The 14,927-nt window shown below is 47.6% G+C and overlaps 1 protein-coding gene across 7 annotated transcripts in view; it reads right to left on the reverse strand.

Moving 5' to 3' along the window:
* The window catches only part of INO80 (INO80 complex ATPase subunit), a 435,009-nt gene that overhangs the window by 247,393 nt on the left and 172,689 nt on the right, over positions 1–14,927 (reverse strand). For all 7 annotated transcript variants that reach the window (XM_029598597.1, XM_029598598.1, XM_029598600.1 and 4 more), the window contains one exon: positions 13,623–13,740. In XM_029598597.1, coding sequence (XP_029454457.1) covers positions 13,623–13,740 — 118 coding nt within the window. The remainder of the gene's footprint in view (positions 1–13,622; positions 13,741–14,927) is intronic.

The following is a 14,927-nucleotide window of genomic DNA, read 5'->3' on the forward strand; positions in this document are numbered from 1 at the left end:
CTAGCCCTTGGTTTGTTAACCCAATACATTGAATTTTAATAGCAACTCACTAGCATCCATTTCATCACTTTCAGAAGCACAGACAGCACGTTTTGAGCTTTTGAATGAAGATGCTAAAGCAAGTGCTTTACACAGCAGAACCAGCTCTAGGTCCACAAAAGTTTCAGACACAGCTGAATCAAACTGAAAGAAGGCCACCACAGGAGAGTTAAACCAGCTATTTGTGGTGGAGAATTCAAGGTTGGCTTCCTTGAATTCCAAGACAACCTTGGAATTCAAGGAAGCCAATCAAACCTGACTGCAAAATGAAAATATAGGAAAATTGGTTCTTACCTGCTAATTTTCTTTCCTAAAGAACCAAGGATCAGTCCAGATAAGTGGGTTCATGCATCCCTACCAGCAGATGGAGGCGGAGAACAAAACTTTGAGGCACTGTTACATAACGGAGAGTGCCACCTGCAGTTCTTCAGTATTGACCTGTACCCCCAATTCAAGATGTATACCTTAACAAACCCCAATAAACTTTGGGTGAACAGACTTAAAAGTTGGAGCCCCCTGAAAACTAGGACCCCTTAACATAAAGCATATACCAAACTATGTAATCTGAGTATATCACATACCATCTCAGCAACATCTAGAAGCAAGGAAAAGTCTTTCGAAAGATGGGGACTGGTCTCTGGACTGATCCGTGATACTTCAGGAATGAAAATTAGCAGGTAAGAACCAATTTTCCTTTCCTGTTCATACTCCAGATCAGTCCAGACAAGTGGGATGTACCCAAGCCCCTCTATTCTGGGCAGGAACTTGAAAGACCCGCGTGCAACACACTTTCCCCAAAAGATGCCTCTTTCGGAGGTAAGTGGTAATGTTTGTTAAAAGTGTGAAGAGAAGACCACGTTGCCGCACGATAAATTTCCTGCAGAGAAAGCAGTTGACACTCCACCCATAAGGTTGCCTGCGCCTTAGTGGAGTGCGCTCTCAACCCCTCTGGCACTGACCAGTCCTTTCAGATTTATTTATTTATTTACAGATTTTTATATACCGGGGTACGTAAGTAACATCACCTCGGTTTACATTCAAACAATAATTCAGCATTTCGCTTTACAATGTAATATATAAACTGAACAAGTATAATACCATATATATCATTGTATTAATAGAATGAAAACAATATGTGGTAGACTGTGGAAATTAGGAAAAAGAGTAGAGGATTCAGATCATTAATAGTAGGCTTTTTTAAATAACCAGGTTTTAAGATTTTGTTTAAATTTTTTGTGACAAAGTTCCTGGCGTAATTCGGAGGGCATGGTGTTCCATATAGTTGAACCAGCAATGATGAATGATCAGATGTAAGCCAAAGCTATAGACTTCCTTCAACCATTGCGCAATACTGCCCTTGGAAGCCTTATTACCCTTCCCTTGAACTACCGAACAGGGCAGATGATTAGATCTCCGAAAGGTATTCATCACCTTAAGATATCGCAAAAGAATCAGACGCATATCTAATAAATGAAGCTCCCTTGCCATTGGAGCTTAGACTGCCAAATTTAGAAAGGCCAATAGCTCGACAAACTGGTTAAGGTGAAAAGAGGACACCATCTTAGGCAAAAAGACAGGAACCATACGTAAAGAAACCCCATCCTCCGAAAAATGCAGGAAAATACATGACAATGGTTGCAATTTAGAAATCCTTCTATAGCTGAATAGATAGCTACCAGGAAAACAGCCTTCAGGGTTAAATCCTTTAAAGAAGCCCTCCTAACCGGTTCAAAAGGAGGACCATACAGCTCTCAAAGAACCAAATTCAGATCCCATGCTGGACAAATCTTCCAGACCGGAGGACGAAGATGTTTTGCCTCCTTGAGGAAACGAACCATATCCGGATGAGACGCCAATAGTCTATCTTGAAGGTACCTTAAATCTGAAGGGAATTATAGGCCAAGCCCTTAGGCAAGTCGCTTTGCAAAAAGGCCAGAATCTGCAGAACATCCACATTCAAAGGCTACACCCTATTCTGCAAACAGCACAATTCAAACATTCTCCACACTCGGATATAAGCCAACGAAGTGGAAGGCCTCCTTGCCTGAAGCAAAGTCACAATCTCAGACTCAGAATAATTCTTCAAGCGGAGTCACCACTTCTCAAAAGCCAAGACGCTAGACAGAAGCGATCCTCCTAGTCAGAAAATACAGGCCCCTGCCGCAACAGCCCTAACAGATAAGCCAAGTGAACGGGATCGTCCACCGCTAGATGAAGGTCTGCAAACCAAGGCCGGTGCGGCCACTCGGGTACCACCAGAATCACCCTGCCCAAATGAAGCTCGGTGCACCGCAGCACTCGACCTACAAGAGGCCATGGTGGAAACACGTACAGCAGCAGAAGTGTCGGCCATGGCTGAACAAGAGTGTTGTTGCCCTCCAATCCTACCTCTCTTCTGCAACTGAAAAACTGATCTGTCTTTGCATTTCCTGAAGTGACCATGAGGTCCACCACTGGTCTGCCCAACCTGGCCTGAATCAAGGAAAAGGCCTCCGCCGATAACTCCCACTCCCCCGGATCCAGAAGCTGTCTGCTGAGGAAGTCCACTTGCACGTTGTCCACTCCAGCTATATGGGAAGCAGCTATTCTTGCCAGATATTTCTCCACCCAAACAAATAGTTCTTGCTCCGCCAACGCTACTAGACGACGCTTTGTTCCACCCTGCCGGTTGATATACGCCACTGTCGTTGCATTGTCCGAAAACCCTCGCACAGCCTTGTCTTGAATGAATGGGAGAAACACCAGTAAGGCTTTGTGCGTTGCCCTGGTTTCCAGCCGATCGATGGATCGGGTCGCTTCCTCTGACAACCACTGCCCCTGGACCGATTTTCCTTGACATCGCCTCCCCCAACCAAAGAGGCTGGCATCCATGGTCACCACCACCCAAGTCAGGCATTTCCAACAAGTCCGACGACGCCAGAAACTCCCCTTTGCGCACTGCCACTATCACCGTGCGCGTCCCCATCCTAAACTGCGGCACCCAGAGAGCAGCATTGACCTTCTGCAGATCAAGAATGGGTCGAAAAGTCCCCTCCTTTTTGGGCACCATGACGTACACCAATTTGGCAGTGTAGTAATAATGGGAGATTTCAATTACCCCAATATTGACTGGGTAAATGTAACATCAGGATTTGCTAGAGACAACGTTCCTGGATGTAATAAATGACTGCTTCATGGAGCAATTGGTTCAGGAACCAATGAGAGAGGGAGCTATTTTAGATTTAATTCTTAGGGGAACGCAGGATTTGGTGAGAGGGGTAATGGTGGTGGGGCCACTTGACAATAGTGTTCATAACATGATCAAATTTAAACTAATAACTGGAAGGGGGACAATAAGTAAATCTACAGCTCTAACACAATTTTCAAAAGGAAACTTTGATAAAATGAGGAAAATAGTTAGAAAAAAACTGAAAAGTGCAGCTGCAAAGGTTAAAAGTGTTCAACAGGTATTGTTTAAAAATACAATCCTAGAAGCGCAGTCCAGATGTATTTCACGCATTAAGAAAGGTGGAAGGAAGGCAAAACTATCGCCAGCATGGTTAAAAGGTGAGGTGAAAGAGGCTATTTTAGCCAAAAAAACATCCTTCAAAAATCAGAAGAAGGATCCATCTGAAGAAAATAGGATAAAGCATAAGCATTGTCAAGTTAAGTGAAAAACATTGGTAAGACAGGCGAAGAGAGAATTTGAAATGAAGTTGGCAGTATTCATAATAAAAACTTTAAAAAATATTTCTGAAGCAAGAAACCTGTGATGGAGTCGGTTGGACCGTTAGATGACTGAAGGGTTAAAGGAGATCTTAGGATAAGATAAGGCCATTGCAGAAAGACTAAATGAATTCTTTGTTTCCGTGTTTACTAATGAGGATGTTTGGGAGATACCAGTTCTGGAGATGGTTTTCAGGGGTGATGAGTCAGACGAAATGAAACAAATCACTGTGAACCTGGAAGATGTAGTAGGCCAGATTGACAAACTAAAGAGTAGCAAATCACCTGGACCGGATGGTCTACATCATATGGTAATGAAGGAACTCAAAAAAAGAAAATTATTCCTTACCTGCTAATTTTCGTTCCTGTAGTACTACAGATCAGTCCAGACAGTGGGTTATGTCCCCCTTCCAGCAGATGGAGTCAGAGCAAAACTCAAAGGGTAGCCTCTTTTAAGCTGGAGCGCCCTCTCTGTCCCTTCAGTATTAAGAATATCAAAGCAAGAGAAAAATGTTTGGATGGATCAAGAAACAGTAATTAAGTGCTGAACCCAGCAACAGTGTACGAAATTGAAAGAAACATGCCAACAGGCAAAAAACTTGCAACGTGAACCAACCGGTATTAACAGTAGTAACAGCAGTTAGAGGGCCACTATCCCAAACCCATGATTCTGAGGGTGGGCATCTGGACTGATCCGTGATACTACAGGAACGAAAATCAGCAGGTAAGGAATAATTTTCTTTTCCCTGTACATACCCGGATCAGTCCAGACAGTGGGATGTACCAAAGCTTTCCTACGTAGGGTGGGCCCTGGATAGCCCGGCTCGAGTGACCTGGTTGCCAAAGGAGCACAAACCAGGAGGTTGTAGATTCAAGCGATAGTGTCTTGCAAAGGTATGCAACGATTTCCAGGTAGCTGCTCTGCATATCTCCTGCGGCAAGACAGAGCTACTCTCAACCCAGGAGGCTGCCTGAGCTCGTAACGAATGCGCCTTGATGGCTTCTGGAGGACGTCAGACACCAATGTATGCTGAAGCAATAGCATCCTTCAACCAGCGCGCAAGTGGTTTTCGAAGCCGGGTGCCCCCGTCTGGGACCACTCCACAGAACAAAAGGATGGTCTGATAAGCAAAACTCATTGGTGACCCCCAAATAACGAATAAGAACTCGCTTGACATCAAGCCTTTGAAGATCTTGACGCTCCTCGGCGGCGAAGGAAGGAAGGAAGGAAGTTCCACAGACTGATTCATATGAAATGGTGAGACAACCTTAGGCAAGAAGGATGGAACAGTAGACAAGGATACTCCGGAGTCCATAAAATGGAGGAAAGGTTCTCTACAGGATAGAGCCTGTAACTCCGAAATTCTGCACGCAGAACAGATTGTCACGAGGAAGACAGCCTTCATGGTGAGATCCTTGAGAGTCGTGCCCCGCAAGGGTTCAAAGGGCGGTCCGACGAGGACTCGAAGGACCAGGTTGAGACTCCACGAAGGGCATAAGGAGTGAACCGGTGGCTTGACATGCTTTACTCCTCTTAAAAATTGGACAACATCCGGATGTGTAGAAAGAGGAGCTGCCTCCTGAAGACGGACCAGTGCTCCTAGTGCTGCCACTTGCACCCTTAAGGAATTATATGCCAAGCCCTTGTCCAGACCACGCTGTAGGAAAGATAAAATATCAGCAACGGAAGCGCTACATGGAGAGATATCCATTGAAGCGCACCAAGAGTCAAACACTTTCCAGACCCGGACATAGGAAATGGAAGTAGACGTCTTACGTTCCTGGAGGAGAATGGAGATGACCTCTTCTGGAAAGCCTCACCTCCTCAACCTCTGCCGTTCAAAAGCCATGCCGCAAGACAGAAGCGATCTGCCCGGTCGAAAAATACTGGGCCTTGTCGTAGAAGGTGCGGTAGATGACCGAGGCGGAGGTCTGCAAACTATGGTCTTCTTGGCCATTCTGGGGCCACCAGAATTACTGGACCTTGATGAATCTCTGTTCTGTGCAACATCTTACCCACCAGGGGCCATGGCGGGAAGCATAGAGAAGGCGATTTTGCAGCCATGGAAGGACGAGAGCATCTACGCCCTCTGCACAGGGTTCCCTTCATCAGCTGAAGAAACGCGGAACCTTCGCGTTCCGGAAGGTCTCCATCAGGTCCAGATGTGGGGTCTCCCATCTGTTGAAGAGGAGTGCTACCGCTTCATCGGAGAGCTCCCACTCACCGGGATCTATGCGTTGGCGGCTTAGAAAGTCCGCCTGAATGTGTCCGCTGCAGCGAGAAAAGTGAAGCTCTGCCTATGCCATCAGCTTGTCCCACTTCCCGCGCGACATGCTGGCTCTTTGTCCCCACTTGGCGATTGATATATGCCACCATAGTTGCATTGTCTGAGAGAATCCGCACCACCTAATGACGAACTAATGGGAGGAATCGCTGTAACGCCAGACAGACCGCTCTGGTTTCCAGTCAGTTGATTGGCCACGAGGACTGGAGCGACATCCACAGTCCCTGAGCAGACTGCCTCTGACACACTGCTCCCCAGCCGGAGAGGCTGGCATCCGTGGTGACGATCACCCATTGCGGAACCTCCAGATCCACTTCTTTCATCAAGTGGTCGAGGCTGAGCCACCAGGTCAGGCTGTGTCTGGGGAAGTCTGGCAGCAGAGGAGGGCTTGAAAATCCTGAGACATTGGCTTCCATCAGGAGAGTAATGCCTTCTGTAGGGGACGCATATGCGCAAAAGCCCACGGCAATAAATCTATAGTAGAAGCCATCGTGCTGAGGACCTGAAGATAGTCCCACAATGTGTGACAGTGGAGGCTCCGAAAACGGTGGACCTGTGTTACGAGGGATCGAGCCCGATCCTGGCGGAGGTAGACTTTTCCCGCGTTGGTATCGAAACGTGCTCCTAAGAATTCTAGTATTTGGGAAGGAGTAAGGTTGCTCTTGGTCAAGTTGACGACCCATCCTAGGGAGCGGAGAAGGTTGAGAACTCGTTCCACCGCTTGATGAAAAAGAGCTTCCGACTTCGCCCGAATGAGCCAGTCGTCCAGGTAGGGATGGACTAAGACTCCTTCCCTTCGTAGCGCAGCCGCCACCATGACCATTACCTTGGTGAAGTTGCGGGGGGCCGTCGCCAACCCGAAAGGGATCTTGACCTGGAACTGGAAATGCTGACAGAGGGACCTTGAAACGCAGAAAACATTGATGTACCTTGAGGATGGGAATGTGGAGATAAGCCTCCGTCAGGTCCAAGGAGGCCAAGAACTCTCCCTAGTGTACTGCTGCCACTACTGAATGTAAGGTCTCCATATGAAAGTAAGGCACACCTTTAGAGCCTTGTTGACCATCTTGAGGTCCAGGATGGGACGAAAGAAGCCTTCCTTTTTGGGGACCACGAAGTAGAGGGAATAATGGCCTAATTCTTGTTCCGTCAACGGCACTGGTAGGATAGCCCCTAGGGCCAAGAGGCGGTCAAGCGTCTGATGGACTATAGCCTGCTTCTGAAGGCTTCTGCAGGGGGAGAAGAGGAACCTGTCTCATAGGGGCCGAGCAAATTCTAAAGCGTAGCCGTGTCTTAGAATATCTAAGACCCATTGATCTGACGTGATCTTGACCCACTCCTTGTAAAAGAGAGACAGGCGGCCGCCGATCCTGGGAATGGAGGAGTGGGTCGGCAAGCCTTCATTGGGAAGACTTGGAAGATGCCCCTTGAGGGAGGTTGTCTCGGACCGCTCTCCAGCCTCGAAAGGAAGGAGTCCAGGACTGCGAACTTGAGGAAGGAGGTCTCTCTGCTGACGGCCTTGTCTGATGAAACTGTCGCTGTCCTCTGAAGCGAGTTCTCGAAGAGCCAAAGGTCCTAAAGGTCCGTGGACGATCCTCAGGTAGCTTATGGACTTCGTTTTCTCCAAGTGACTAGATCAGTTGTTCCAAATCCTCGCCGAACAGCATTTTTCCCTTGAATGGAAGAGATCCCAATTGCGCCTTAGAAAAGGAATCCGCCGACCAGTTGCGAAGCCAGAGCAGATGTCTAGCTGAGACCACAGAAACCATGGATCTGGCAAGAACCCGCAGAAGATCATATAGAGCATCAGCCCCATACACAATGACTGCTTCCAGGTGCTCAGCCTGCTGAGCTTCCTCGGGTGGTAAATCCTGTGCGCTGAGCATTTGTTGGACCCAGCGGAGCCCTACCTGCTGCATAAGGGAGCTGCAGACGGTAGCCCTGACCCCTAGGGCAGACACCTCAAAAATCCATTTGAGGTAAACTTCCAGCTTGCGGTCCTGCAGATCTTTTAGGGCCGTTCCACCAGTAACAGGAATCATAGTTCGTTTCGTAACCGCTGACACTGAGGCGGCTACCTTAGGGATCTTGAGGAGATCCAGGAACTCTTCAGACAAAGGGTACAGCTTGTCCATAGCTCTGCCCACCTTGAGAGAAGACTCCGGCAAGTTCCATTCCCTAGTTAACAGTTGCAGTAGCATAGGATGAAAAGGGAAGGTTTGCGAAGGTGGACACAGACCGGCTAGGACTGGGTCGCCTTTGAGGGATGATGTAGCAGGGGCAGTGGGCTCCGGCAGGGTCTCTATGTCCAGTTTGGCCAGGACGTGAGGAATGAGGGGATCCAAGTCATCCCTCTGAAGGAGACGCAGGAACCGTGGGTCATCACCCTCCATTTGTACGGAAGAAGAGAGATCATCCGTGTCTGGGTCATCCTGCACGGTGACAGGTGGCACTAACCTTATCCTGGCAACTGGCTGCTGCCCCCCTGCACCAGGGGATGCCGGAGGCTGAGTGGCTCCTAAGGATCCCACAAGGCTGCGGGACCGCAATGTTGTCCTGGGACCCAGAAGGCTGACCGCTACCAGGATCTGACAGCAGGATCACCTTAGGAGGCAGAGGGCCTGCAGCAGCCCCCTGCTGCTGGTTCATACTGGCCAAGTAAGCGCTATGCAACAACATAACAAAATCTGTTGAAAATGGGCCAGGGGGAGGAGCCGAAGGAGCAAACGTCGGGAGGGGGGGGGGCCCACGGGCTGAGGTGGAGGAGGCTGCGGCTCCAGGTCCGGAGAAGCCACTGGAGAAAGATCCAGTGGAGAATCGGGGTCCGAATCAGCATCTGGGTGCGCAGGATCTGTCGTTAAGGAATCCAAGATGGCCACCGTTCCCATGCTAGACGGGAACGGGGCCGGCCTCGCCATGAGGCGCGCCTGTGAGTGCACAGTAAGACATCCGGCCACCCGTGAGGAACCCTCCCCGCCGGGGAGACATCTCATGCAAATACCTTCCCGGGAGAGCCGGGCTCGGCATGATTTCAGTGGAGCCGGCAAGCAGCAGAGCTCAGGCCATCAGAAGCGGGTGGGGGGGAAAAAAAAACGGCCGCTGACAGAACAACGACAAGGCTGAACAGCCTATAGCCAGAGGAATAACGCTTCTCTGGTAACACTGCCCCTGAGGAAGCGACCTCTCAGGGCAGGGCACTATGTCGTTGTTGGGGGGGGGGGGGGGGGGGGGGGGGGGAGAGGCTGCGTCACCATTCACCCCTGACCTCTTAATTTCAATTCAGAAGGAGTTAGGACCTGTAAGTAATAAAAAGAACAGCACTTACCCCCAAAAAAGTACCATGGGCTCTGTGCAAATTTTAGAAGCCAGAGCCTAAAGTCTGAGGGAAGCTATCCCTGAAAATTACATTCAAACTAAATGTATTACCTTAGAAATTTATTTTTTTTTTTAAGCTTTAAGCAAGTGGTCCATCCAAAGTACAGAAATACTTCAAAAGAAAAAGAAGGTAAAGAAAATCTTTCTTTCTGAATCGAGTTAGGGGACCGAAGGGCTGCCACCTTTCATCTGCTGGAGTCAACGTAATACTGAAGGGACAGAGAAGGCGCTCCAGCTTTTAACAGGTCCCCCTTTGAGTTTTGCTCTGTCTCCATCTGCTGGAAGGGGGACATAACTCACTGTCTGGACTGATCCGGGTACGTACAGGGAATGACATTTCTAATCTATTAATTACAATTTGTAACCTATCATTAATATCTGAAGACTGGAGGGTGGCCAATGTAACCCCAATATTTAAAAAAGGCTCCAGGGGCGATCCGGGAAACTACAGACCAGTGAGCCTGACTTCAGTGCCAGGAAAAATAGTGGAAACTATTCTAAAGATCAAAATCGTAGAGCATATAGAAAGACACGGTTTAATGGAACACAGTCAGCATGGATTTACTCAAGGGAAGAATTGCCTAACAAATCTGCTTCATTTTTTTAAAGGGGTCAATAAAAATGTGAATAAAAATGAACCAGTAGATGTAGTGTATTTGGATTTTCAGAAGGCATTTGACAAAGTCCCTCATGAGAGATTTCTAAGAAAAATAAAAAGTCATGGGATAGGAGGCGATGTCCTTTCGTGGATTACAAACTGGTTAACAGACAGGAAACAGAGAGTAGGATTAAATGGTCAATTTTCTCAGTGGAAAAGGATAAACAGTGACTGCCTCAGGGATCTGTACTTGGACCGGTGCTTTTCAATATATTTATAAATGATCTGGAAAGGAATACAACGAGTGATTTGCAGATAGTACAAAATTATTCAGAGTAGTTAAATCACAAGTGGATTGTGATACATTACAGGAGGGCCTTGCAAAACTGGAAACCCAATGGCAGATGAAATTTAATGTGGACAAGTGCAAGGTGTTGCATAAAGGGAAAAATAAACCTTGCTGTAGTTACACGATGTTAGGTTCGTTATTAGGAGCTACCACCCAGGAAAATGATCTAGGAATCATAGTGGATAATACTTTGAAATCGTTGGCTCAGTGTGCTGCAGCAGTCAAAAAAGCAAACAATGTTAGGAATTATTAGGAAGGGAATGGTTAATAAAATGGAAAATGTCATAATACTCTGTTATGCTCCATGGTGAAACTGCACCTTGAATACGGTGTACAAGTCTGGTCGCCGCATCTCAAAAAAGATATACTGTAGTTGCGATGGAGAAGGTATAGAGAAGGGCAACCAAAATGATAAAGAGGATGGAACAGCTCCCCTATGAGGAAAGGCTGAAGAGGTTAGGGCTGTTCAGCTTGGAGAAGAGATGGCTGAGGGGGGATATGATAGAGGTCTTTAAAATCATGAGAGGTCTTGAACGAGTAGATGTCTAGGGGGCATTCCTTGAAGTTAACAAGTAGTATATTTAAGACTAATCAAGAAAATTCTTTTTCACTCAATGCACAATTAAGCTCTGGAATTTGTTGCCAGAGGATGTGGTTAGTGCAGTTAGTGTAGCTGGGTTCAAAAAAGGTTTGGATAAGTTCTTGGAGGAGAAGTCCATTAACTGCTATTAATCAAGTTGACTTAGGGAATAGCCACTGCTATTAATTGCATCAGTAGCATGGGATCTTCTTGGTGTTTGGATACTTGCCAGGTTCTTGTGGCCTGGTTTGGCCTCTGTTGGAAACAGGATGCTGGGCTTGATGGACCCTTTGGTCTGACCTAGCACGGCAATTTCTTATGTTCTTACACAGAGTACAGACCCTGTCCCCTCTGCTGAGGGTGGCACTGGAACAATGGCGCACCTGAGCTGTAGCCGTTGCAAAGTATCTCGCACTACCTCTTGCTTGGACCGGGAGACGCAGCGGGAGATTACAAACACGTCCCTGAGCATATAAGAAAATTCTACCACATCCAAGACCCACTGGTCCAATGTGATTCTGGTCCACTGCGCGTAAAAGAGGGACAGCCACCCTCCGATAGCCACCGGAGAGTAGAGGACTAGCTCGCCATCATTGGCCAATCTTATTTCTGCCCCCTCCCTGGGACCCACCATCTCTCGGAGGTCTATGCTGGGTTCAAAGGACCACTGCCTGCCTTGGATCTCCCAATGGACTAACAAGATCCTGATCTGGATCCACTAAGGTACTAACAGGGTCTGCGTACGGATCCACCAGCCCTCCCTGCATCTGATCCAGACCATCCATCTCCTCTGAAGAGTCTTCTTCTACAGCGGCCCGACCGAGAACCAAGTCTCGCAGGATCCCTCTGGACTCTGCATGCCCCAGATCCCTAGGCTTCTTAGCCGTCCAGGAATTCCTGGGCAAAAGCCTCTTGGTCCCTGCTTCCTTTCAGGCCAAATAGGTCTTATAGAGCAGAAGGACAAAATCTGCGGAAAAAGCTTCCAGAACCGAAGAAGGGTCCGGGCCTGCGTCCCCCTGCGCTTCCTCCCTTCCCCTGCTACCAGTAGGGTCCTGATCTGCGAGAACCAGCATGGGAAGGTAGTTCTGAGGTTCTGCCACAGCAGCCTGACTCCCGGCAAGTGCTGACAAGATAACCGCCGAACCCTCTGACACCCCCCCCCGGGGTCTCCAGAACCGGCCCAGCCCACTTCATGCTCCTGTCTCCTGGAGGTCCCGTGGAGATTCTAGCCCCCCCCCCCCCCCGCCCGGAGACACATGCCTACAAAACACAGTCAAATAGAGGTGAGCCCGTTTCGAACCATAGCCTTGACAAACTTTGCCGCGTGGAGGTGGCAATCTGGCACAATCGGGCCTAAAAATAGCCCCTGCAGACACGAGGAGAAAATTGCGGTCTGGTGCTGAAACAGCCCCCGGGCCCGACCGAGGAACAAATTCAGCCCTGCCACCCGCACCCTTACCTGCCTCCTGGCAGAGAAATCCAGCCGCTCAACTGCCTCAGCCCTGCTCTTTTGCCTGGAAACAGCTTTTTAATTTTTTTTTCCCCCAAACAACTTAAATCACACAGCCGCTCACAAACAGCATCAGGGAAGGGAAGAAAATTCAAATACTTCCCTGCTTCCGAAGGAGGCTGAGTGTCGAACGTGCCAGGGACCCAGAGGAGGTGAGGGAACCAGGTCCCCTGGCTTTCACCCCCCAACAAGAGCTGATTCAGAACAGGGAACTCAAACCCCCCCACTCACCCTGTTCAACCAAGGGATGGCTCCACGAAGGAACCTAGCACCTCGGAGAGCCAAGATCTCCTAAAAATTCTCTTTTTTTTTCTTTTTTGTTTTTCTGAAACTCCAGACTACAGGTTTGCACCTCTACCATCTGCTGGAGTCAGAGAAATACCGAGGGACTGCACGTGGCACTTTCGGTTATGTAGCAATGCCTCAAAGTTTTGTTCTCTACCTCCATCTGCTGGTAGGGATGCATAAACCCACTTGTCTGGACTGATCCAGGGTACAAACAGGAATTGGTCTTACTTGTAATTTTGTAAGTCCTACCAGACCTAGTTCTGCAGATCTTCCAGGACTGGATTCCCAATAGTTTCAGTCTTCAGCAGATGTAAGCCCATGCAGTTGAAGAATGACTGGCTAGAAATTGCTTTGAAGAGCAACAGAGGAAATAAGCCTTCAACCTGTCCCCCCTTTTCCCCAACCATACCAGGCCTCTGAAGTTGGGAGACCATTCTGCTATTGTGTCTTTATTTTCCCAGTTGGGGGGAGAAGGGAGCCAGATTCCTCTAATCATCAAACCCTCGGAACCAGCAGGCCAATGCCAGTTAGGGGCTGTACACAATCTTCCCCCTGCTTAAACATAGAAACATAGAAATGATGGCAGAAGAAGACCAAACAGCCCATCTAGTCTGCCCAGCAAGCTACGCACTTTATCCATTTTTTTCCCCTTTTTTTCTCTCCCACCTGTTACTATTGGCTTCCAGTACCCTTTCATGACTAGAAGACCTCTTGGCTGAACCCCAGAAACAATGTCTTCCAATCTGTCAGCTGCATGGCCTTGCAAATCTACAATATGTTGGAAACAGAGAATACTGGGGGATCCATTCCTGGAAAACCACAGAAACTATGCTTCTGGTCTGGTCTGATGTATGAAAAGGAAGTAATAAGCAGAAAGGAAAGAATTCACTCACTCTCATCGATGGCAGACTTGTTTTCTGCATGGCTCTCAATATCCTTGGAAAACCACTCATTGAATTCTTCATGGGAGTCGAAAAGGGTTGGCATGATAAAGTGCAGCAGAGCCCACAGCTAGGGGAGAAGAACAGGCACAGACTCATTTCTAGAACAGAAGACATTCCTATATCAACCCAGTTCTCAGAGATTACGGAATGCTGGGTTGGTCCTAGAGAAAACTGGAGGCTTTGTAGGTTGTTGTACCTTTTAAAAAGACTGACAAAACATTCATCTTTTTTCTTTTTTTTTTTTTATCGGTCCTGTAGAGAGTAATTTTCAATGCCACTTACAAGGGTAAATAGCAATTTACATGTGTAAATCAACCGTCTTACAAACTACCCTTCCTCAAAGTGCACATTGTGGGAAAATGTATGTACTTTTAGCTGCATTTAGAGATGGCATTCCCAGAAGCATTCAGGTTGGGGGAAAAAATAACACCTATACATTGCATTTTCAAGTCCATCCATATTATTTTCCATGAAAAAAAAAAAACAAAACCCACATACCTGCACAAAAAGCAGGTGCAAATGTCTGCAGGTACTTTGTACCTGTGGCAAGTTTCAATGCAATAGTATGTACTTTCTCTTTGAAAAATGGTGCAAAGATGATGGGGAAAAAGTACCTGTGAACTGTGTCCCAATGCAGACACTTTGAAAATTGTCCTCTAACAAAATATCAGCACCTTCAGATTTACAGATTACGGAAATGGCAAGCTAGTCTTTGTGAATTAATGACCACACATTCCACTGCACCATAGAAGCGTCAAGTTGCTTTCTCTGGCAAAGGGGACTATTATAAAAACATGCAAGGATCTCTCAGCAGCTGTAGTAAGTACAAATCTATCACTAAGACAGTAGCATTTTTAAACTGTTTGACTGAGTTTAGAGCACATGACTCTGCTGTGTTCGCTAACATGCAAAGACATCTGTTTGGCCTTTTTTTTTTTTGGCTCAGCAATCTCTCCCCTTCTCTGGGCTTTCACTGCAATTGGAACCGGTTCCTACGGGGCTTATGATGCCATTAGCATTTATTTACAATTATGTGGGGGTTCTCCCTTATTTTAACCCCACCTCTTGTTCTGGACAACCAACACAAAGACCATACAGAATTGGGGCCATAGCCTACGGCTCCCTTCAAAGTACACTGCACATGCACCATGAGTGTTTTAGCAGCAACACCTTCTGGGCAATGACTGGGACTCATTTCACTGCTTCAGTAGTACCCTCAGTTCTGGTTGATTTGAGGAAGAGAAACTAGGCTTG

Source organism: Rhinatrema bivittatum, chromosome 4 (assembly GCF_901001135.1).
Source record: "Rhinatrema bivittatum chromosome 4, aRhiBiv1.1, whole genome shotgun sequence".
In the NCBI taxonomy this organism is placed as follows: domain Eukaryota; kingdom Metazoa; phylum Chordata; class Amphibia; order Gymnophiona; family Rhinatrematidae; genus Rhinatrema; species Rhinatrema bivittatum.